General features: G+C 37.3%; 1 protein-coding gene and 3 pseudogenes across 1 annotated transcript; all 4 read right to left on the bottom strand.

Moving 5' to 3' along the window:
* Nucleotides 1-14,909, bottom strand: part of LOC139189414 (probable LRR receptor-like serine/threonine-protein kinase At3g47570) — a 34,592-nt pseudogene extending 19,683 nt beyond the window's left edge.
* A 96-nt stretch (nt 14,910-15,005) lies between these two features.
* Nucleotides 15,006-18,547, bottom strand: LOC103447441 (probable LRR receptor-like serine/threonine-protein kinase At3g47570). The gene is made up of 2 exons (XM_008386629.4): nt 15,692-18,547; nt 15,006-15,580 (listed from the first exon to the last, which is right to left on the bottom strand). The coding sequence occupies exons 1-2, from the start codon at nt 18,408-18,410 to the stop codon at nt 15,213-15,215; spliced, it is 3,087 nt and encodes a 1,028-aa protein (XP_008384851.2). The 5' UTR covers nt 18,411-18,547; the 3' UTR covers nt 15,006-15,212.
* A 1,566-nt stretch (nt 18,548-20,113) lies between these two features.
* On the bottom strand, nt 20,114-21,515 carry LOC103412595 (probable LRR receptor-like serine/threonine-protein kinase At3g47570; annotated as a pseudogene).
* A 795-nt stretch (nt 21,516-22,310) lies between these two features.
* LOC139189413 (RHOMBOID-like protein 1) lies at nt 22,311-25,208 on the bottom strand (annotated as a pseudogene).
* Between the last annotated feature and the right edge of the window lie 1,329 nt (nt 25,209-26,537).

Here is a 26,537-nt window from a genome sequence, read left to right as displayed (position 1 = left end):
GACTTTTGTGTATTATACAAAGTGACCCCAAAAGTTTTTGTATTTGCAATATGGCCCAAAAGTTGAGGTTAATTGCAAGATGGCCCAAATAGGATGAGAACAAAATTGTTTTGTCTCTTTAAATGAGAATTGGATTTTCATTTTGTTTAGCTCCATTTAAATCAATCTTATGGATACAAAAACCAAATGAAAATGTTGCATTCTATTAATTAGTTAAAGTGTTAATTAATTAAAGGGTGATTATGAACCTAAGCCTAATATAATTGAGCTATGTGAAAGGCGTTTCAAATTTGTTTGAACCATGGGAATGTGTAGATTAGATTTTGGTTGTAATTTGATTTGATCAAATGTTGTAAAAGGGCTTAAGCTCTTCTTTACTTTAAAGTAATTTGTTATATGCAAATGTTGTAATGAGCATAAGCTCACCTTTACTTTGAAGTACTTCTTTCTTGCTTTATACGATATGCATGAAAATGAAGTAGTTGGGTCCAACGCCCATAAGACAACACGCCTTAATGTGATTAAACGCGTAACTAAAATCAATCTTCATTCCTAGACCGAGGTTCAACACAAGGCTCGTGTTGAATCTAAACAAAGGTTCATAATCATCCTTAGGCCCTAAGGCAACTATGTAGTCCATCAAATGAATGCAAAGTTTATGTTAGTAGTATCATATACTCTTGCTTTAAAAATCGTTTTAAAAGCATAGTGGGAGTATTATGTACAACTAAAACAAAGGGATGGACCAATAGTTGTAATAGGACCAAAATTGTTTTAATAGAGATTAAAATGTATGTTTATATGTGATGAGACACAAAACCCTCAACCAAACCAATATTAAGTTGATAAGCGAGAGATGTTTAGAATATCTCTTCGTGGCCTTCCACCGTGGTGGGATCCAATCGTTTATGACTTGTACACCGGCTTCACCCTATCATGGGGGAGTACACAGTGCATGCTTATACTCAGGAGGAATCCATATACATATGATGAGGTGAGTGTAGGCAACGAGGATAGCTATATATCGTATCATCGTGAGGCTATTCTTGAACCCCTTCACACACTAAGCATGGTGGGAAGAACTTAACTAAGTGCAATGGAACCAATATCATATCATTGTGAGGTTACATTCTCTAGAGGCCAAATAAGATGGGTACTTGCATGAGTTGCAAATGAGTAAGCGTACTCTCTCATTATTATTGTTGCTAGCCATATATCGTATCATCGTGAGGTGGGCTTGGTAATAGTGAGCCTCCCATAACCTACTAGGAGTTTCATCCAAAACTCTCGAATTCCTATGAGGGATATGGAATTTGCCAAAAATAGTGGGTGGTGCTATTTGATTTAAAGACCCAAATCAAATGGCTTAAAATCAATCAATTTATATTCGTTATGTATTTGATTACCAATATATTTGCAAACGCTATCCAACACTTGACAAATAAAAGCCGAACGTTTAGTTTACGGACTTGGTACTACAAAACCATAGATTGTCTTTAATGGCTTGTAAAATTACCAAAGTAGTCTCATCCTCACAATCTTACTATTGATAATGTATCATTAGAAGAATATGTTAGAAAAGGTCTATCATAAAGAGGACAACACTTTTAATGTCATAATTCTTCAATTACAATTTGTTGTATGAAGAAATAGGAGTTGCTTTGAACAACTCTTAGTCAATGCAAACACTAGTGCTTATTTCTTTGTTAAATGAACAAAGAACTTGAGAAGAAAGCACAAAGGCATGAACACTTTATGTGCCATGTTTCTTCACTTACAAATTGTTGTATGAAGAAATGAGAGTTGCCTTGTACAACTCTTGAAGGTTTGTAATTATGTTTAGAACATAATGGTTGGTTGACAAAAATAGTCCATTAACATGGACTTATGATGATTTTGAATCATTGAATGTTGAAGTGATAAACCACTTAACGAGACGGAAACTAGGCAAGGACTTCACCTTTGTGTCCCTATCCTAATGGTTCACTAAGTTTATTGTAAACTATATAGTGAACAATAACCACATACTCTCCAAAATTGTTTGATGTGTATAACACAATTGAAAAAAGGTTTCAAGAGAGATAGTGGGAGTTTAGGGACCATGACTAATGTAGTCAAAGGTGAAAGTCAAATAAAGAAGATAAATAACTCCAAGGGAACAAACTTTCTTTATGAAAGGATGGATATTGGAAGGGGTATTTGCAAGAAATGTCTTGCAAGTGTCAAGGACACACCTTTCGAAGGTGTTGTAAATTGTTCTTGAATAGTTCAAAACAGTTGGTTCTTCTACTTGAATGCATGATTCCGTATTAGTGACTATGTTTTACAATCGTTGTAAAAGTGTGGCTAATAAGAAGTAGAAGATTAATGAGAGAAGAGAAAGTACTTCACATTCGAAGCGTGAATCAAATGTAGATCTCTGCGAAAGCAGATGGTACTTACTTCCTCATATGAACTACCAAAGAAATTGGAAAAACATAGATTGTCTTTATATTCCAATTTTAAGGAACTAAATTCCGTCACTATGTGAAATGGATAAATGTTTTGTTTGACAAAACAATGTTCTTTATTAATCAATGATTGGATTATGGTAATCTAATTAATTATCTCTATAGTAGAGATGATATGGTAGTGTTAAACTGTTTAGAAAATAATGATGCTTAAAACCCAAAAGGTTGCAAGGTAGTGACTAATCCCAACTAAAGTTGTGATACGTCTAAAACATAAATTACGAGTTGGTCATAGATGGACGCTTTGGATCGTAAGGTCCGGATCCAATACCTTCTTGTTAAAATTGTATGGAGGCGAAATGTTCGAATCTTTATTCTTTTGGAAGAAGAAAGAATCACAAAGTTGTTGAGGTTAATTCACTTAGATGTTAGTGGCACTTGTCCACAAACATAATACTACTCATGTTGGATAACATTCACCGAAGATCACTCTCGGTTGGACTATAGTTTATTTTGAATAAACACAAGTCCGAATACTTTGAAAAATGTTTCAAAGAATTCAAGAAATGTAAGTTGATGAGTAAGACATCTAAAAGTATTTACCTCCTTAGATTTGATCCAAGGAAAGGTAACACTTTAGATAAGTTTCCTTGAAAGATATCAAGGAAAATAGCATCATAAGATAATGTATTTCTCCATTAGGAGAAGAACGAACTTGAATAAGATTTAGTTCGTTAGATGTTATCTATTACCCATATATAGGATATATACTTCTAAAAACAATATGATTGTCAATGAGAAGATCTTCCAATATTTTTATGACTCCATAAGATGTAGTTGGAAAGAAAGACAAATCTTAAGCATGTTAAAGATTTGGGGTTGTGTGCTAACAAGCAATATTTGTTTGATAATAATCTTGTAGGATATCCTTAAAATAACTTTTGGATATCGCTTCTATAAACCAACTAACAAATGTTGTTTTGTTGGGTAGTTCATTGTAATTCTACAATGTGATTTGCCTAAAAGCAAATGAACGAGAGATAGAACTCAAAGAATGGGTTCTTTGAGAGACAAGAAAGTAATCAACAAATATAACAACCTAGTTCCTATACCACAAGCTCCAAGGTAGTCGATAAGGATTTATAAACCGTCTCAGTTGAATGGTTTTGAACTTTATGACTATGTCATAGAGTTCCACCTCTTAATTCGAAAGAAATAAGAATGAAAATCCTTATGACTACATTGAGTGCATATACGATATATACTCAAGGAAATGGTAAAGTACCATTTGACTCGAAATAATGAAACCTTCAAAGCTAATTGGTAGCTTAAGGTGACTACAATCAAAGAGAATGGTTGACTTTAAAGGAACCATTTTTGACGTAGTCTTAGTTTCAATTAATTCGAAGATTGCTAGCTACAACTAAATGGTGATTCAATGTTTTGACATAATATGGGTTTCCGAAACCATTATTAAGATAGTCTTGATAATATATGTGTAAAACTACTAATCACAAGACATGTAAGTTGTAGAGATCCATCCATCATGGATCTTAGCAAGTTAGTGGGAGCTATTTGCATTTTATGAGAAAAAGGATCAAATCGTTTGATTTCTCATAAAGATGTAAATGAATCTTTTGTTTACTAGTTTTACAAAAGATTAGTGGGAGTTAATCATGTTCCTAAAAATATAAATATATATGATATATTAATTTTGGAAATGAAAAGAATACTTCTTTGTTAAAGTTATGACTTTAATACATTATATGAAGATAGAATGTATATGGGAGATATAGTCTATATACATGGGATGAAATCTATAATGATATATTTCATGATATAATTGGATTATATCAATCCCTAATAATAGACAATGGATGCTAGGAAGTTTCTCATATGATGATAAACTTCAATTAGAAGGATGACTCTAGTAAGACTAGCAAGTTGCCCTTCTCAAAGGGAACGTGCCCCTTTGACTCCCAAAGAAATAATGCGTAAATTGAATCCTTTATGCATATGCAGAAAGGTGATTTATGTATTTCATATTGTATGAAAAACATTGATATGAGTTGTACCTAGAACGGTACAAGACGATATCAATGCAAGCCCAGGATCAGAACCATGGCAACTGTCAAGTGAGTCCTTAAGTATTTAAGAAATACTAAAGGATAAATTCCTCAAAGATCGAGGAAGAATTAGAGTAACGTAATGGAAGCGTAAATGTATTAGATTATAATCTAATCCATCATTGGATGTTTCTTCATTACGAATGAAGAGATAAACGAATATCTCTTTATTATGACTAAAGAGATATTTGGATGGAAACATTAAAGTAATGACTTTAGTGTGTTCCATTATGAATGCAAGATATATTGCCATATAGAAGTTTACAACAATGTTGTTTGGATGGGAAAGTTCATTTATGAACTCTCTATTCGGTTCCAACCAGAAAGTGTTTGACACTAATGGGGCGATAGCTCAAGCCTGGGAATCAAGGTCTCATCAAGATCCGAACACAAATGAGAGACTGAACCACATGATTGAGAATCATGTATAATGGTGACGTCGTTATTCTCAAGGTTGCTTCTGTGGATAACACATATAGATATCCACTGCCTAGGCCTACTATTCAGCCATTTATGAAATGACTACAGAAGAGATATCATCATTGATGATCAAGCTGATTGGCTCTAGTGCAAGTGGGAGATTGTTGGAAATGTGCCCTAAAGCCAATCATGTGATGATACTTTACGGACATTTCACATGTTAAACTAATCTAGTTTAACATATAAAGGGCATAGATTATTGTTTGAGCCGTCTCATATAAATGTTATATGCTTAAACGATAAAGTCCAAGGAATATGTGATTGGGAGAATGTAATCTAATGAAGTTAGATTCTTGAGACCATTCTTTCGTAGACACATCCTAAACGTTCCTGATCATAGGATTGCCAATTGGGCATTGACAGTCCGTCAAGATCGGTACGTACTATGTCTTCTCTCAGGGAGAGTGATTAGTCTCTAGTCATTGGTGTGTGTGACATCAAGACAAGTACGGTAGGTGCTCAATAGAGAATGAGTTCACTGAACGCGATCAACGAAGAGTTCTCATATTCCATGTCACATGAGAACTCATGGTTGGGATAATGCAAAGTAGTCCTTTGACCTGAGGCATCATAGTTGTCTTGTGGTTAAGACCTTGATCTTTGATTATGTCAAAGTCATCCCACCAGGAGGGTGTCCACGGCATCGTTGGGGTCAAGCCGCTTAGCTATGGAGACAAATGAATGCGCAACAAGGGATCTCTAACCTTCAAACCGTTTGAGGGAGAATACTCTCTGATATGATTTGAATCTCTGGCCAGAGTATGAATGAGATTAGGGAATGCGTTCCGAATCACATTCAAGGTAATCATATAAGCACAAGACACACATTGGATAGTAGACATGAGAAAATAAACTATCAAACCAAACAATGTGGTCAAGAGTATTAGATTAGAGAAGGACCGTATTGCATTTGTAATCTCGAACTGAATAGGTTCTCTAACCTCTTCTGATTAGCTTGGGTAACCATGATATGCTGCTAGGTGTCACTCATGGTTTGTGGAAGCCCTAAACGTGTATAATCACTAAAGGGAGAATTGAAAATAGTTTCAATTCACAATCGATGTAAAATGGTTTTAATCGCCCACTACCTCGCTAAAAGGAACCTAATGGATCGCACACCGTGAAAGGTGGAGATTGGAGATTAAACGGAAATGAGTAAGAATGATTAAATGGTTTAATCATTTATTTATGGCAAGGATTAATTAATATGTTAATTAATCAAACGAATAAGTTCGTTAAAGACTTCGGGATAGTTTTGGACCTTAAGGCCCAATGGGCTTCGAACGTCAAGCCCATTAACTTAAGTTGTATGACAATTTAATGAATGAAGATTCATTAAAGCCCAAAAGCCCAAAATCCCCTAAATGGCCAGCCATGATGAAATGAATTAGGGTTTTGGTTGTTTAGGTCACTTAAAGAAGTGACTATATAAATGATTTTATAGCCAAATATTCATAAAGTGAAAAATGGGTTTATTTTTGGGGAAAATAGGTGAGAATTGTCTCTCCATTTTCTCTCTAAAGAGGCCAACACCTTGGAGGGTACATCTAGCAATCCTACTACTCCAAGGTCACTCATTTCTTCTACAATCGAACCTTGGTGTCGAGAATTAGAGGTTCTCAATTTTGGGAACTTTGAGAACCTATTCTTCCATCCAAATCCATGGATCTAAGAAGCAAGGAATGAAGGCCCTTATCTCTTTGGGTGATTAGCCTTTGCTTATGCAAAGAGGAATCTACAAAGGTATTAATTTCAACTCACCTTGTTTTTGAGTTGATTATTGGTTCACCAATCTACTAGGCTTTGAATTTCATGGTCATGTTTTGTTTTTGAGTACATACAAGCATGATTCCGCCTTTTAATTGTTAATTGCATGTTATATGATGTTGCTCAAATGAACATGTTTTACAAAATAAATCCTTCACCCCCAACACGGATATACCAAGCAGGGCCATCAATGTACAACTACTACATGGTGTAGTAAATTCAACACCTCAACTTATCCACATCTCAATCTTTATGAGTTACAACATAGTCACCTACACCATCAACTTCTCAAGGTCACCATTACTATGCCACACAAGTATATAAGTTCCACAGAATACTTCTATTATGATTCTAGGGTCACATTGTCGTAACATATATCTTACTATCTTTCACATTACTAAAAAAAATAGTTAAACATATATATATCACAATCATCATCAATACATAAGCCAAATCAAGTTTAATGAACACAAGTCTATGGCTAATATATAGACATCACATTTCAATACAAATCACATTTATAAGACCAAGACATATTCACATATGATATTAACATAAGAAATTTAGGTGATAACCATATCACATTTATATTCAAGTCACTCTCTAACCAATGTAGGCCCACTAGAATTCAATTAGTCTCCCGTAGTACTCATTTTAGTATTTAGAATGTTTCAAGACATGTTGACCAAAAGTCAACTCTCGATCAACGGTAAGGTCCATAACACTTCGTAATTCAATCCGAAAGATCCGCACATCGAATTTTGGATCCATAACTTCTCAAAGTCCACATTATGCTCAAATAACAACATACTAAAATCTCATCATGATCCGACGATCGGATCTCCGCCAATTTCAAAATTCAAGTGGCGATCGACATTTAATTTTACAAACTTAGAAATCCAATTAAGGAAGATCTGTACGTCGGATTCCAGATCCGTAAACTTCTATGATTTTCAAATATTATATTCTATCACGCATTAAGTTTTAGTGACGATCCAACGGTCGGATCGTCAATTCAAATTTGACCAAGTAAGGTATCGTAATGAAACTAAGTCCAAACAATCAAATTACGTCATACGGATATCAATTATGAAATCAGGGCATCTAATTGAACTTAAAAGAACATCGTCAGCCCACTGGCCAGGCTGCCGCCACACGCGCCGCAACGGGTGGCGGTCGGCTGCCCCAACTTGCCGGAAAATTCAACTATTTTTAAAAATTACCAAAAAATACAGAAATGAAAATCTCAAAGAGTATAGCAAACTTTATACCTATGGCCAAGTCCAAATTGGCCGGGAAACACTTCAATTTCACTCAAACCCGCCGAAACCCTTGAAAATTGTGTGCTTTGATTCGGCTTCCAATCGAACTCCGACGCCTCCAACACTGCTTAGGCCTTGTTCCTGGGGTTGAGGGAAGTCTTTTGGTGGTGGTCATGGACGGTGAAACTTGCCAAAGCCACCGGGAAAAGGGATAAGGTCGCCGGAACACCCGTGGGTTTGTGGCTTCGAACTGGAAAAATGGGAAAGAAATTGGGAAATCAAACACTACCAAGATGTAGGGCTCATCAAGGGCTTTCCATGGACACCAAGATCACCCAAAACAGAGTTCGGATGAAGAAGATATGAGCGGATCAAGTTTGCGGGTTAACGGGTCTAATTCGCCCCTAAATGGGTTTTTCTTCTTTTCTCTCGCCACTCTCATGTGGCTTTCTTTCCCTCCCTTCCTTCAGCCACTCTCGTGGCTTTCTCTTCTTTTTCATTTTGTTTGTAACAAATTCAAACGTCCGTAACTATACCGTTATAATCCGGACTTACAAACAGCTTTCGCCTATGCGTTCGTGATCTCGATATCTATTCAACAATATAAAATGTGACCTCGAATGGTTTACAGATTTTAAATAATTAATTTCCCAAAAAAATATAAAATCTCTATAATACCAATACGTAGATTATAATAATGAGATCCAGGAACGGGATTTCAAAAGCTCTCACCTCGGCTGCATATCTCATTAATCGTGTTCCATCTCGATCAGTTGATTTTTGGACGCCTCTTCAGGCTCTCTCCTTACATGTTGATGCTCTTGCAGTTCCAAATCTTCCACCTCACGTGTTTGGTTGTGTGGCTTTCGTTCATCTCCATAAACAGCAGAGGAGTAAGCTTGAACCTCGAGCCTTACGGTGCATGTTTGTGGGTTATGCCTCTAATCAGAAAGGATATCGCTGCTATCATCCTCCGACAACAAAGTTGTTTGTCACTGTGGATGTTGCATTTCATGAAAACGACATGTACTTTGCCCATTATGAGTCTGCACTTCAGGGGGAGAATAAGACAGAAGTTCAAACTCTTGATTATACTATTCCTGATGTGAATCATTTGAGTTTAAGTGGTGATGTATTGGAAACAAGTGGTGATGATTCACAAAAACATAATGATGTGAATCATTTGGACTTAAGTGGTGATGTATTGGAAACAAGTGGTGATGATTCGCAAGAAAATAATGATGTGAATGACTGGGAATTAAGTGGTAATGCCTTGGAGTTAAGTGGTGATTATTCACATGAAAACGATGTTGATGAGTCGACATCGTCGGAAAATTCATTGCCTTCCTCACCGTTGGATAACTCATTGACAGCTACCTCACAGTCGGTCTCACCACCCTTGAGCCCCAATAACCATAATCAATCGTTTTTTATTCCGGATACACTACCACCACATCGTCTCCCTAACCGTGTCAACCGAGGTATTCCTAAACTTACTTACGAAGTTGATCCTAAATGCAAAACTAGGTACTCGATGAATAGACCCAACCAAAAATCTAATGTGTTATACCCTTTAGGTAATTATGTGTCTACTAGCCACCTATCAGAATCAAATAAGTCATTTGTGTTTTAATTATCTACTGTATCTATTCCTAACAGTGTGCAGGAGGCTTTAGCTGATCCACGTTAGCAAGCAACAATGAATGAAGAATTGAAGTCGTTGAAGAAGAATGCTGCCCGGGAGATCACGGACTTGCCAGATGGCAAGAAACCTGTGTGATGAAAATGGGTCTATACTGTCAAGTACAAAGCTGATGGGACAGTGGATCGTTTCAAGGCAAGACTGGTAGCAAAATGGTACACTAAAAAATATGGAATCGATTATACAGATACATTTGCCCCTGTAGCCAAGATTAACACCGTTCGTGTTTTGTTGTCCTTGGCTGCGAATCTTAATTGACCCTTACAACAGTTTGATGTGAAGAATGCCTTCTTGCATGGAGATTTGACAGACGAAATTTATATGGATCTTCCACCAGGATGTAGTGCTCCGGATAAATACAAAAGAAAGGTATGCAGGTTGAAGAAATCCTTTTATGGTTTGAAACAGTACCCTCGAGCATGGTTTGGAAGATTCATAAAATCTATGAGAGCATTTGATTACACACAAAGTAATTCCGATCATACTCTGTTTTTGAAAAGACGAAATGGGAAGCTTACTGCACTCATTGTGTATGTAGATGATATGGTTGTAACAGGGAATGATCCGGAAGAACGTACGGCCTTACAAGGATACTTGTATACAAAATTTGAGATGAAAGATCTTAGATCTTGAATCCCTAAAATATTTTCTAGGGATTTCGGTGTCGAGAAGCAATTCTGGAATTTACTTGTCTTAGAGGAAGTATATTATTGATTTACTACACGAAACCGGCATGTCAGCTTGTCAGCCAGTAGCTACACCATTAGAGGAAGGATTGAAGCTTAGTGTTGATCCTAATCAAGTACCAGTTGACAAGGGGAGATACTAAAGGTTAGTAGGCTATTTAATGTACTTAGCACACACAAGATTAGACCTTGCATATGCCTTGAGTGTAGTGAGTTAATACATACATGATCCTGGAGAACATCATATGAATGCAGTGATGAGGATTTTGAGATATTTGAAAGGAAGCCCAGACAAAGGAATATTGTTTAAAAAGAATAATCATCTTAGAGTTGAAGGTTATACTGATGCAGATTGGGCAGGATCAGCGGATGACATACGCTCAACATCAGGTTACTTTACATTCGTTGGGGGTAACTTGGTTGCATGGAGGAGTAAGAAACAAAATGTGGTTGCCCGGTCTAGTGCGGAAGCTGAATACAGAGGTATGGCCTTAGGGATTTGTGAAATTTTATGGCTTAAGCTTCTGCTAAGGGATTTGGATATAAAACACGATCAGCCTATGAAATTATTTTGTGATAATAAAGCTGCCTGTTACATTGCACATAATCCAGTACATCACGATAGAACAAAGCATGTTGAGGTTGACCGGTTCTTCATCAAAGAAAAATTGGAAGGGAAGATAATTGAGGTACCGGCAATAAGAACGGAAGATCAGTTGGCAGATATCCTCATAAAGGTTGTTTCAAGTCATAAGTTTTCAAGTTTCCTACACAAGTTGGGCATGTGTGACATATATGCACCAACTTGAGGGGGAGTATTGACTGTTTGTGTGTATTCCTGTAATATTGGGATTCTTAGTTTAATATGTTTTTATGTAAATTATTTCTTTCCTTATTGATAGGATCGTAACATCTTATAAACCCCTCCTTGAGAGATGAATAGAACATACAATTATTCCAAAAAGAGCATTCTCTTCTATTTCTACCTTTCGACAAAAAAAAAATTAAATAAAGGGTAAAAAACTGTTTACTACCCTCATGTTTCATGGTTTTCAACATTTAGTACATCAATTTTTTTTCGTCTCAGAGTCATACCTAAAGTGTAAATTTTGGGACAGTTTCATACATCGGTTAGTCAAACTGTTAATTCTTCCGTTAAGTGATGACGTGGCGCCCATGTGGACAATGACTGGGCGCCATGTGTCATTAAAAATATTAAAATATTATTATTATTATATAAAAAAATATATATAAAAAAATAAAATAAAAAAAACCTGTCCTTCCCTACCCCGACCCCCCATCCATTCTCTCTCCAACCCCCAACCTCTGCACCTTCCCCCACCTCGAAACTGGACTCGACAAAATACCCTTCTCTTCTTTGCACCTACCCAACCCCAACCTCTGCACCTTCCCCCACCCCGAAACTGGACTTGACAAAATGCAAGATCCAGCCAACCCGAAACCAGATCTGAGCTCCAGCTCTCAAGACGCATGGCGCAGCCGTTGCCAGACGCAACTCCGAGCGCCTCCTACCACCGTCGAACCCAATCCGAGATCCATTTTCTGATCCCGACGACCTGGATCTGCTCTAGAACCCGTTTGAAGCCCGTCCTGCAGCTTCAATGAGCTGGGCAGCTCTGAGGACGAAATCTTCGGCACCTACTGGACATGGAGAAGCTCGGATCCAAACTCGATGATGGACCCTCCAATCGACTGTGCTTGGGAGAGAGAGGTGAAGAGGGAGGGTGCTTGGGAGAGAGAGATGTGAAGAGGGAGGAATGTGGGGGAGATAAAAATGGGGGAGAGAAAAGGGGGAGCCGAAGAGAATGTTGCATAGAGAAGAAGGAAGGGAGGTGGAAGACGGGTTAATTTACTTGTTTTGGATGTGCAGTGGGGGAATATAGGGGGTGGGGGAAGGTGCAGAGGTTGGGGGTTGCGTAGGTGCAGAGAAGAGAAGGGAGAGAGAAGGGAGGGGGGTCGGGGTGGGGAAGAAGATAGGGTTTTTTTTTTTAAAATAATAATAATAATTTAATATTTTTAATGACACGTGGCGCCCAGTCATTGTCCACATGGGCGCCACGTCATCACTTAACGAGAGAATTAACAGTTTGACTAACGGATGTATGAAACAGTCCCAAAATTTACACTTTAGGTATGACTCTGAGACGAAAAAAAATTGATGTACTAAATGTTGAAAACCATGAAACATGAGGGTAGTAAACAGTTTTTTACCCTTAAATAAAATACATGAACACTATAATGCTCAAGTTGGCATGCATTATCTCATAAAAAACCTTGTTATTTGGTTGGATGTAGGGACCATAATTTTCCCGAATATGAAACCTATTTTGCACAACCACTACCAGATGGTTTGCACCTTTACGCAATCTCCATTAGAAAAGCCACAAGTTTCTCAACCAAGCAAATTGGCATCATAATATCCAAAGGGTGCAAATTAGCCTTTTCTCTCTCTCTCTCTCTTTTTGTTTTCTTGTAAAAAACACCAAGAAGCAGGTGCAGCTAGCACCATTACTATGTATGTCCAAACATCAAATGCCCCTTTCTTTCTTTTTCTTCTGCAAAACGGCCGAAGTACCCAGATTCTTCTTTTCTATAAGAAGCTTGCTAAAGACCAACTACCACACCAACTAACTTAACTACTTATATTATTGGGGTGATTTTTAGTCACTACTCTCAAGTTGTGGTAATGCTTACCATCTTATTTATTACCATTTGATGAGTTTAAATTTTTGAGATTTATGTCTATCCAAGGTATTAAACTCATATAATGGTGATAAATAAGGTAGTGAGCATCACCATCATTTGAGTGTGGAGAACACAAATATTCCTATAATATTGTACACAAAAGGGGAAAGCTTCCTAATTGCAAAAGCAAAATAGGGAGGTAATAATTAAAGAGTTTTTAAGCTCTTAATTAATGGTATTTAATTTGCTTGGTAATGAAAATTATTTGGGAGTCAGTCACCCACCGCATGCATGCAAATTGGACGAGACAATTCATGGACCAAATTACACCACCGTATCCTTTGGAACTTCCCTTATATAGCCTCTTGTTTACTTGGAAGTCATGAAAATTTTGAACAAAATTGATTTTTCTCCTAATCGTACCAACTGGCTCACAATAAATTTATAACACAATCAAGCTTATTTGCTTTGATAATTAATATTTTGGGAACAATTTATGATGTAATTCAATAAATACTATCAATTGGAAGACAATAATAATTGGAGTACGTTAAAGATAGGTCAATAAGTTAAAAGGTTTGTGACACGACTATAAGTCACATTATCGTGACGTATTTTTGTTGTAAAAACATATTTGTTAGTATCCTATTGATTGCCCAAAAAAAAAAAAATCTCTATCGATTGTAATAAATCTGAATTCAGATCCAGAAATGAACGGCTAAGAATTTTCATTTTTGCGGGTTTAATAGAAATTCTTTTATTGTCAAGATTGGTAGAACGACTGCTAAAACCATTGGATTTGAGTTCAGAATGCACATGGCGAATATTGATATCAACAATGCTAGACAACCTCGATTTGTCAATAGCCCATGGGCTTTAAAAATGGGGTTAAAATTCTACAAAAAATGACCATTTGCAAACCCTAGTAACCATACCAACCAACTTGAACCAATTCCCCTTCACTTATATGGAGGAGTTCAAATAAGTAACATTATGAGATTAGTCCACTTTCAATAAACATGTCCAATCACATTGGTGTTTAAAAGAACATTGCTTGGCTTTAGATCACAATGAACAATCGGTGTTTCGCTATGATTATGAAAATAATCCAGTGCACAATAGCAACACTAATAACAACATCTAGCATTTGAAGAAGATATTAATTCTTAGGTGTATTGATCTCTTACCTCTTCAATTACAGGAGGTGGATGCAAATCATGCAGCAACTCCTCTAAACTCCTTTGGTGCATCAACTCATAAACTAGAGCCTTGAAATCATCATCGAGAAAACATGTAGATATGACCTTGACGCGATTTTGATGCTTCATATTTCTCAAAGCCTCATATTCGGCTATGAAACTCTTTGATGCTCCGTGACATAGCATGCTAAACACCTTCATAGCTACAAGTACAAGCCGGGCTCTATTCTCAGTATAAAGAACCCTTTCGTATACAAACTCGAAATTGCCAACACCAGTCAAATTAACTGAAGAAAACCGATCAATGGCTTTTGAGAAAGTAGATCAAGTCCGAATACTAAAGGGATTATTAATTTCAAGCTATAAGCTAATCTTCTTTTCTTGGAGCTCGTTAGACTTGCAATTGGGCAGCTTGAGATTAGGAATTCCCTTGCAGAATCTAGTGTTGTCAACAATTGAAATAGCACTTTGATTTTCGAAAACACCTTACACGGATGGTGGTCAAGTCTGATAGGAAACTCAACTCACCATCTTTACAGCTTCCAAGATGATTTTATTGAATGTTGAGGGTCTTGAGGTTATGAATCTTTCAAAAATTTGGAATATGTCAATGTGAATATTCTACGATTTCGTGGCACGAACTAGACTTTAATCGATGTGAATATTACACAAAAATACCAAGTACAAGAAGTAGTAATACACTCTTCACACAATGAACCTCATTGGTGATTATTTACATTGCAAACTTCCACATCTACTGTGGTAACATAAAAGCTAGACTTCACAGGCAGTACACAAAATTTCTCTAACACAAAAGCACATAAAAAAGAGTTTCTATCCAAGAAAAGTATTCCTAATGGAATGAAGTTCAGATGCAGCATCACTAATATTCTTTAGTCGATCTGTTGTAGATTCAGCAGAACAAGCAATTCCAATTCTAAATATTGAACTCAAGCACACCTCAACTTTATGAATTCTCGCACTGCATTGATTGGGATTCTCATTCGTGCCTCCTTGAAGAAGTGGTGCATCTGCAATCTTAGTAACTTGCCCGGGGAGAGCCATATTGACAAAATTATGAAGGTTCAAGCTATCACCAAACATGTTGTCAGTGGGTCTCTTCCCTGTAAACATCTCCAACAAGAGAATGCCAAAGCTGTAGATATCACCATTCGTTGACACCTCACTCCCCATACCATACTCTACAATTCAAACATCACATTTGTGTATAAATAGTTCAGTTTGAATTTTGTAAATTAAATACTCCAAAATAAAAAAGGAAATATAATGAAGTATATATCTAACATATGTACCTGGAGCTGCATAACCAATGGTTCCTCTTATTCCAACATAACTTGTCTGACTCTGAATTGCTGAAACATTACTCGTTACTTGTGAGAGAAACCTTGCTAATCCAAAGTCAGAAACATGGCTAGTCAATTCGTTGTCCAAGAGAACGTTGCTTGGCTTGAGATCACAATGAACTATTGGCGTTTCACAATGATTATGAAGATAATCCAGTGCACAAGCAACACCAATGGCAATTTCTAGCCTCTGAAGAAGACTTAACTTCTTGGGTACATGATCTCTTAACTCTTCAATTCCAATAGGTGGATGCAGCCACTCATCTAAGCTCCTGTTGTCCATGAACTCATAAACTAGAGCCTTGAAATCATTACCATGAAAATCAACACTTGAACACACGGTTATAATCTTGACAAGATTTCGGTGCCTAATATTTCTCAAAGCTTCACATTCGGCTATGAAACTCCTCGAAGCTCCATGGCGTAACAAGTTAAACACCTTCACGGCAACAAGTTGAGCTTTATCATCCTCATCAAGAACTCCTCTGTACACAGACCCAAAACTACCAGCACCAATTAAATTAGCCTCTGAGAACCCGTCAGTAGCTATGAGTAGAGTAGCGTATGACACTTGCAGAATAGTGTTCCCCAAAGTGCTCAATGAAATTTCTTTCCTTTTCTTCCCTGACGAACAAAGAAAGAAATAGGAGAACACCATGGCTATTCCTAGAAGAGTAAGTCCAAACACTAAAGGGAGTATTAGTTTCAAGCAACGAGACAATCTTCGTTTCTTGGTCTCTTTAGACGTGCACTTGGGAAGCTTTAAATTAGCAAAAGGGCTGCACAGATTAGTGTTGCCAACAACTGAAACAGCACTCGCATTTTTGAAAACACCTCCAGTTGGTACCCCTCCCCAAAACTGATTGAATGATAAGTTCAGATTATTCAGGATTCTAAAGCCTTCTAAAAAATGTGGAATTTCACCAGAAAAATTATTGCGAGAAAGGTCTAGATCTTGAATCCCTTTCACTGAACTCATAGACAAAGGAATGGACCCGTTGAAGAAGTTTCCTTGCAAATGCAGGACTTCTAAACTCTCACAACCACCAAGGCTACTGGGGAGTTCTCCAGATAACATGTTATCAGAAAGATCCAGTTCACTTAGACTATGGAAATTCCCAACCTCGTGGGGAAGGGAACCTGTGAAGAGGTTATTAGACAAGTTCAAAGTAATCGATAAGGAGGAGAGTCTAAAAACTTGTTTGGGTATTGTGCCATTTAGGAGGTTATAAGAAAGAGACAACGATTGCAACCAATGGCATTCCCCTAGGCTTGAAGGAATGCTACCCTCAAGATGATTTCCATTCAACGAAAGATCGTATAACTTGGTTAAATTTCTTAAGGAAGGCGGAATATTTCCTGATAATTTGTTATTGGAAATATATAATATTCCAAGGTTTGAAAGCTTACCCATGTCAGATGGGATGTTACCTGTGAAGCTATTTTCCCCCAAATACAACGATTCCAAGCTCACCAGATTCCCTATCCCAGATGGGATACTTCCATATAATTGGTTATCGCCAACCCAAAACAATTGAAGTTTGGTTGAGAAATTGGATATTGACATGGGCAATGTCCCTCCAAAACTGTTGTTGCTAATAATCAACGTTTTCAACTGTGTGGCATTGGTAAAGCCCGAGAGAAAACTTAAGTCACCATCTTTACCACTTCCAATATTATTTTGTTGAATGCTGAAATCCTGGAGGTTGTGAAGCTTTTGGAGATTCGGTACCGGTCCGACTAGGTTGTTGCCCCCAACATCAAAATACCAAACACTTGTGACGTTGAATATTGAGGGAGGTATGGGCCCAGTGAATTGGTTTGAGCCGCCGCCGAAGAATCCGAGATTAGGAAGATTTTTGCCAATATCTGATGGAATACTCCCTTGAATTTGGTTAGCTAGCATGTCAAATATAACAAGAGAAGAGAGGTTATAAATGGAGGAAGGAATGCTACCAGACAACTGATTTAACCCCAATTCCAATAAGGTTAATTTTTTCAATTGGCCAAGAGAACTGGGGATGTTTCCCATCAAGTTATTACTACCAAGGCTTAGTAGCTGGAGAGACGACAGGTTCCCCAAGGAAGGAGGGACCTGTCCCGTTACATTATTATTTTGCAATAAAAATGTTTGCAGCTTCGACAGCAATCCAATTTCTGAAGGAATTTTACCCACCAACTTGTTGCGAGTGAAATCCACAAATATAAGGTTGAAGCAATATGATATATTGTGTGGAATACTGCCACTAAACGAGTTATTGTTTAATCGCAATATCTGCAATCTATGCAAATTCCCAATTTGTGGAGGAATTTTATGACTGAAGCTGTTGTTTTGCAGCCACAGCTCCCTTAAAAAACTTAGATTTCCTATGTTTGGGGATAGTTTTCCTACCAGATTTTGAGATTGCAGGTCCAGGGTAGTTATCCTTTGGCGATGTCGTCGACTGCACGTCACACCATGCCACATGCAAAAGTGCGTGGATTCATTCCAGGAGCTCATCACTTTGTAATTATGAAGATCTTGCTTTATTTGAGCTTTGATGGCAAGCAGCGCCAGCCTATCCGTTGCATTCCCTTCGAGTCCCGATTGCAGGGAGCTCCTACAGCAAACGAACACTGCACTGAAAAGCAAGTATATTAAGATCAATTTCAAAACCAAAACCCCCATTTCTGATCTGGTTAACTATATAACTAGAGAGAGAAGCAGAAAGAAATAGAGAGATGGGTGTTCAGTTGTGAATTGGTGAGTTCCATTTGTTGCATGACAAGGAAATTTATAGAAGGATAGGATCATAGGAGGAACTTACATCACAGTTTCTGGTTCTTGAAAATTCAAATATGAGAAGGATTAAGTCCAAGTAAATGATAACCACTTTGGCTTGTTTTTTTAGACGACTTCACTACTGGGAACTGTCACTAGGTTACTTCCACTACTGGGAACTGTTGTTTGGCACTTTCGGTGAACGCCAAGGACCAAGACCATTAAAGCACCTTGAGTCCAGAAGCTGACTGGAAACATTTTGGCAACCATACATAATAGCATTATCATCCATAATTCATTTTGGCAATCATCCAAAATGGAAAAACAAATACGTGGAACCCAATATTTTCTCACATCAGACGTCACGTTGGTGTCACTTAATATGAAAGTTACCCTAGGATCATAGGAGGAATACTGCCACTAAACGACAAGGAAATTTATAGAAGGATAGGATCATAGAAGGAACTTACACCACAGTTTCTGGTTCTTGAAAATTCAAATATGAGAAGGAATAAGTCCAAGTAAATGATAACCACTTTGGCTTGTTTTTTTAGACGACTTCACTACTGGGAACTGTCACTAGGTTACTTCCACTACTGGGAACTGTTGTTTGGCATTTTCGGTGAACGCCAAGGACCAAGACCATTAAAGCACCTTGAGTCCAGAAGCTGACTGGAAACATTTGGCAACCATACATAATAGCATTATCATCCATAATTCATTTTGGCAATCATCCAAAATGGAAAAACAAATACATGGAACCCAATATTTTCTCACATCAGACGTCACGTTGGTGTCACCAGCTATGAAAGTTACCCTAGCAGGGCGATCCTAGCTATGAATGGAAATTTTGAAGCCTGTACGTTTTCTGAAGGGCCGGACTGTGAGATTGCTGATTTTCTCATAGTTCCCCTAAAAGTATCATTGCAAGAAAGCTTATTGTGGATGCAACTAGGGATGGGCAATGGTTATGGTGGGCGGGAACCGCGGTTATTTACCCATAACCGTTTATGTTTATACCCGCATAACCGTTTACCCATTGGGTAATTGCATAAACGGTTATACTCATACCCATAACCGTTTATAAATGGTTAACCATACCCATAACCGTGTACCCATTTAACCATAACCGTTTACCCATTTAACCATAACCATTTACCGGTTTTTGAATTTGTTTATCCTTTTTTTACCTATTTACCCATTTTTTCACCCGTCTACATGTTTAACAACTTGAAAATTACAAAATTCGAAGATTTCGAAGGCTCGATAGACGACTAAACATCAGAGTCACACACTGCATTTTGTTTCAGAGCATATACAACATTAACGAAAACCCATTTTTTCGACATTTTAGATCATCAACCATAGAAAACATAATACTTAATCCTATAAAATACAAAGTTAGAAGGCTGCCCAGCATAAATTGAACATCTAAAAATCATATCAAGACCCTCTTTTCTCCATTGACAAAAAAAAAAGTATGATTATTCTTTAACACGTAATCAATTATATAGAAATTCAAGCTTCATCAATTGCTAAAGCACAAAAAATCATAAAAATATCGCAATTCTTGGAGAAACCCAATCCATGAAACTTGAAATAATGAGCAATCAAAACCCAGCACCTAATAAGAGTTAAAAAGAAAAATTAAATTTGATGCCCTGTTTGGTTTCTAAGAAAATGCAAGAAAATATGGAAACTGAACCCAAAGAGAAACCGGGAGAGAGAGAGAGAGGAGGGGAACGTACAGAGACACTTTTCGACGTAAGAATCTTGAGAGAGAGATGAGCGGCGTAGATGAGAGAGAGGGCGGCAGAGATGAGAGAGGGCAGCGAGGAGGGAGAGATGAGCAGGGACGGGGCGTTTCAGACTCTGGCGGAGAGATTGAAAAATTAAGGTTTTTTAATTTTTTTTTTTAAATTTACATATATTAAATTAAATGGGTAAATGGATATCCGTTATAATCACGGATAATACCCATAACCGATGGAGACCCGTTATAACCGCGGGTAATACTCATAACCGCCCATTTAAATTTCACGGATAAACGGCTATACCCATAACTGTTTGTTCGTCTAAACGGTTACCCATTACCGTAACTGTGAACTTTAAATGGGTGGGTAACCGCGGTTACCCAAACCCATGGGTATTTTGCCCATCTCTAGATGCAACCTTTTTAAAAATGGTAACAATTACTAGTGAGATCAAGTCTTAATTTTTAAACTTCATGGGGGCTCAAGTCTCTAGCAAGAGAATTCCAAAACTGTAGACGTATCTAGTTATTAACGCCTCACTTCCCAAATATTGTTAGCAAATTGAGAACAAAATAGTTGAATTATGCAAAAGTTTAAAAGAAAAAAAAAGATATTGTGGAGAGGATGTGAATATTTACCAAAAACCACATAACCAATCGTTCCTGTTATTCCGGCGGAAATTGTCTGATTTGTTGAAGCTTTTATACGGTTCAGTTGTGGGAGAAACCTTGCTAATCAAAGTCAGAAACATGTCTAGTACTTGACTTGTACAAAAGAACAGTACTTGGCTTCAGATCACAATAAACTATCTGTGTTTCACAGTGATTATCAAGATAATCGACTAATCAAAAGAACAAGCAACATCAAGGGCAATGCTGAGCCTTTGCAAAAGATTTAAACTCTTGGGTGCCTCTCTTGCTTCTTCAATATCAGTCGGTAGATGCAGCCACTTCTCTAAGCTTGCTTTTTCCATGTACTCATAAACCAAAGCCTTGAAATCATTACCAAGAGAATCAACACTTGAACATGCAGTTATAATCTTGACGAGATTTCGATGCTTGATATTTCTCAAAGCCTTACATCCAGATATAAAACACTTTGCCGCTCCATGGCATAACAAGTTAAACACCTTTACGGGGGCAACCAATTGAGCTCTATCATCAACATCAAGAACTCCCTTGTACACAACCCCAAAACTTCCAGCACCAATCAAATTAGCCCCAGATAACCTATCGGTAGCTCTTAGCAGAGTAAGCATATGAAACTTGCAAATAAGAGTTTGTTATTGTACTTGACGAAATTTCTTTCCTTACCTTTCTTGACGAAGAAAGAAAGAAATATGACAAAACACTAAAGGGGATTATTTAATGTCAAGATTCGAAATGATCCTCCCTTATTGGACTTGCACTTGCATTTGGAGATTGGCACTAACTCCGTAAAATTGTCTATTTCTGTGTCACCCTTTAAAGTCCAACTTCGCCAAAAACCAAATTAATTCTTACTTGTTTTTTCATCTAATTGTTATCCAATAATAAATAAATGAACTATGTTTTTCAATTAAATACTGAAATTTTGATAATGTTAATTAAATGGTTAAACGATTTTTTATTTAGTTGATTTTTTTTAAAAGTTCGCCTCTAGTGGATGAACTAGAAAGTATACATGTGTCCGATCATCTTGCAACATTGCAGAATGAGAGAGAAAGCCGAGAAAGTAGAGCGCAAAGGTCCGATTGAGAGGATTCGTAACATCCCACATTCAACAAACTTAGGTATGGTGAGTAAATTGCGTGTCTGAGTAGTTCTATATGGCGAGTAAATTTTATAGTTATCGGTATGGGTTTCAACTGTTATGAATAGCAGAAAAGAGGTACAAAGGCAGTAAAAGAATGAGAAGAATAATGACAACGAGAACCATTGCTTGGTGAATACACAAGACTATTTTACCCAACAAAAAACAAAAGAAAGAGAAAGAATACTTACTACAAGAATGAAGCATATCAATCAACATCTATCAACTCTGAAATCTGCACATGTATGCTCAACTGCAAAGCTCAGCACATAGCTGCTGAGTCCGGCAGGGGCTGGGATCTGACAATGAATATGTTCCATTTCTGCCATTGCTTACGCACGTTAAGTTCAACTGATTCCATATCTGGCTCGACTGCAAGATTGGTGCATATATGCATATAAAGAACAATATGTCAGTACAAAACCAATTTATAGTACTAACAAAGTACGTTGCAGAAGCAATTTCCTGACACAGAATTTTGCGAGTCATTTCTTAAATTATGTTTCTTTAAAGCATTAGACTAAACATCATACCAAACTAGAACGACTGAATGCAACCATGATCATATTAATAAGCAAGCATTTCTGTCTATCAAATATTAAGGCGGAAGTTAATATGCGCAGAAAAGTACAGCATATTATCAGACAACAAATGTTTTGTGACTTGCAATTCCATTTTGATGTAGGGACACAGCTCAAATAATGACACCAGGAACAATGGTTGTTTAGATTGACCCCTCGAAAAAGAGTAACCAGGCCAATAGTATACCTATAAAAAACATGACTTCTGTCAGAAAATGCCTGCATATACTGATACTACACAAATACGAGGAAAATGAACCTTTATTTCCAATAACAAAACAACAAAGTATTGCCAACACATGCAACCCAAAACAACAAAGTAGAAGCCGCTATCAACAAAGTGATCAAATAGTATTACACAGAAAATGACGATAACACAATGCCTTCTCCAAACCATTCTGATAAGAAACAAGCAGATACAGAGACTATTCGCAATGAAAATATTACAGGACACATGATATCTACATATCTACACAAAATCCAGTTCTCTGATTTGATAAAAATAAATAAAAAATGTGCACACGTCAACTGTGGCTACCAGATTCTCATGCAGGGAATCGATTAGGTTCATGAAGTCAAACAATTAAATCAGAGATCGAGGAAGAGCTTACTCAACAATCAATAGTATCAAAGAGAGGACCCACAATACATATTGATACGTCTTGTGTTTAGATTTAACTGGAGTACTAACACGTCCAGGCGGAGCATTCCGTTGGGTAGGCCACTTAAACTGGGGGCAGATCAAAAACAAAAATCCAAGAAGAAATCCGGAGACAAATCCTCCAATATGAGCAAAGTTGTCCACGTGTGGTAGAATTCCCACTGCTAAGTTTATTATGATGATGAAAAGGAGAGTAAGCAATGCTGCTAACTGCTGATCGAAATTTGAAACTGTAAGATCAATGGGTCGTGCACATACTATAAAGAGGTGCATCATTGAGTATACAGAAACTTTATTTACCTTATTTACATACATTGTCCAATTTGATATGAGCTCCGAAAGCATGCTTCCTATTAAACCAAAAGTGCACCAGAAGCACCAACGGAAATAAAAAGAGCTGAAAGCAAACTCCCACCAAAACCAGACATGAGATATAGGAAACCAATTCGAACTGCAGAAGAACAAAGAGCTGAAAGCAAGCTACCCTATTTAGAGTTGAGATCCTCTCCGGATTTTTGTTTTCAAAGTTCAAGAACTCGGATATTCGGGTAGTTAAAGAGAGGGAGATCTGAACTCGTGGTTTGTGTGAGGAAGGCAAGTAGAATGAGCTAATGAGAACCGCATGATTTAAAATGAGTGGTGTGGAGACAAAACTACGAAATTCCGATTGTTCAGAGAATCAAATCGGTTTTATTAAGGACATGTCGTATTGATGACCAAGAAAACTCTGGAGAAGAAGCAAGCTTCAACGATCGCTGTGTTTGTGGGCTTCGGACAGCTGGAGAATGTCTCCCCTATTTGGTGCAGTTCATTTAACGGGGAGCTTCATTGAATCACAATAATATGCATGGGTACAAAATGATTGAAAGGAGCTCTCCTAAATTCGCCTTTTGCCCTAATTATATGAGGGTGGTGGTGGTGGTTAGAATTCAATTAAACCTCATACGTTTTGGAGGTTTTCATTTAATCTTGCAAACATACATACTTAAGCAAAATATATCCCACTAAAAATAAGTATCTTTAGTTTTGGTAAGACGATATTATAAGCTATAACTTACGAGAGAAGAATTTAAACTTGAATATAAGAACGAGACAGATATAATGCCTTAATAACCGACCTAATCTACATTTACGGAGTAAACATATGTATAGACGCAAACAAAATCATGAACATCATAATGCTCAAGTTGGCATGCATTGTCTCATCAAAAACCTTATTATTTGGTTGGACGTAGGGACCATAATTTTCCAAGGGGATTTTTTTTGAAATATCATATGAACTTGTACACCTTTTTTAATTTGTCATATAAATAAAATTTTAAGCAATTTGTCATACCAACTTGCCGAAATCATCAATTTGTCATCTCACCCTAATTCCGTTAAGTTTTCTATCCAAAATAAGTCATGCGCCTCGCCCATGACTTGTGTTCAAGGTTATTTCTGTCATTTTAAGATCTTTTAACAAGTTTTTTACTTTTCTTTAGTAAAACCCTTAAATTTTGTGTTAGAGAGTATTCATGCGGATAGTTGTGATCGAGTAGCGCATAAGCATCTACAACTCCATTTCTGGCACCAAACCTCCACTCGTTTCTCATATTACAGAGCCTATATAAAATTTGATTTCGTGACATGCTAAACTGAACACACTCACTTTTGTATCTTAACATATTTTGAGCAACCATAAGAGAAAGCAATGCCTGATCATTTCATTGCTACCATATCAAAAATATTGTTTCATTGCTTGGTTATGTTCAAAATCAAAAACACCAAATACTGAGGGCTTAAACAACATTGTCTTCATCCAAAAAAAAAAAAAAAATTGACATTAACAAAAAGTCTAAATTTCCAAATGATTTCCTTTAGATTCTACGGTTTTCAGGTGACTTTCTTGAATTGTGCACTGACTTGCCCCTTCCATTTTGTTTCACTCTACCCCTTTTAGAAACCTACAAACAATAAAAAAATAAAAAAATAAAAAAAAACCTGAAAAATTATCAAATGGCATTGGGTTATAAAAACACACACGAGAAAGGGACAAGGACATAGATCAAAAGAACTTGCATTAGATGCAGATTGTTCTTGTCCCTGATTTGGTGGAGTTTCACTTCCCATATTTCCTCCAATGGCATGCTACAAAATGATCAATAAAAGAGTTCCACATACATCCGTCTATAAATACAAGACAAATTTAAAATACCAAAGTTTTCAATGAGCACATCATTGCTTGTGTTTGCCCACTTTAAGTAGTTAGTGAGTTATGGGCAATTTCATTTGTCCCAAAAGTTTGTTGGTGAGTTATGGGCAATTTCATTTGTCCCACAAGTTTGTCCTCTCCCATCTTCTCCATAGGCCTATGAGATGATATTCCCCAAATTAAACAACCATATGTGACTAAAAATGCAAATAAGTGAAACCATTAAGCTACTTTTTGTAGAATTATCAGAGAGACGGGCCATACGGCCCACTTTCAACAACACCGATATTGTCCCTAACTTGGTAATTATCACCTGCACAATCTGTCAGGTGTGGGGTTTTATCACAAAATGCCTCGGTATTAGTTGGAGTAGGATTATGGTATTTAAACTCTTATTTTGTCATTGATACGGTCGATGTGGGACATTTCAACACACCCCATCACGTGGGACCCAATTAGTGGGTTACACGTGGGAGATCCACACACCGACAACCACGTGGAGCCAAGGGGACTCACCCTACACGCAGGGCCAAGGGACTCACCATCATCGCGCGGGGCCAAGGGGACCCACCCATCACGTGGTAGTACAATACAGGCCTGCTCCCTGGCTCTAATACCATGTAGAATTATCAGAGAGACGGGCCATACGGCCCACTTTCAACAACACCGATATTGTCCCCAACTTGGTGATTACCACCTGTACAATCCGTCAGGTGTGGGGTTTTATCACAAAAGGCCTCGGTATTAGTTAGAGTAGGATTATGGTATTTAAACTCTTACTTATCTTTTTACTACAACCGATGTGGGATTCAACACTTTTACCTGTGAAGCTTGTCGTTGCTTCTTCCCGCATGTGATACGATTATGACCTTTCTTGCCACACATTCCATAAGTGACCTTGCTGAAGCATTTAGGCAATTTGTTTAAGGTTGATGGTGGTTGTGGATCATCTTGCTCTCTTGCCCTCACCTTCTTTGGCCTACCAGCTTGCTTATGATACTTTGGAGGTGCAACGAATTGGTGATTTGTAGGTGGCCAAAATTCTTGACTAGG

This window comes from Malus domestica, chromosome 11 (genome assembly GCF_042453785.1).
Source record: "Malus domestica chromosome 11, GDT2T_hap1".
Lineage (NCBI taxonomy): Eukaryota > Viridiplantae > Streptophyta > Magnoliopsida > Rosales > Rosaceae > Malus > Malus domestica.
This window is presented reverse-complemented; position numbering and strand designations above follow the sequence as displayed.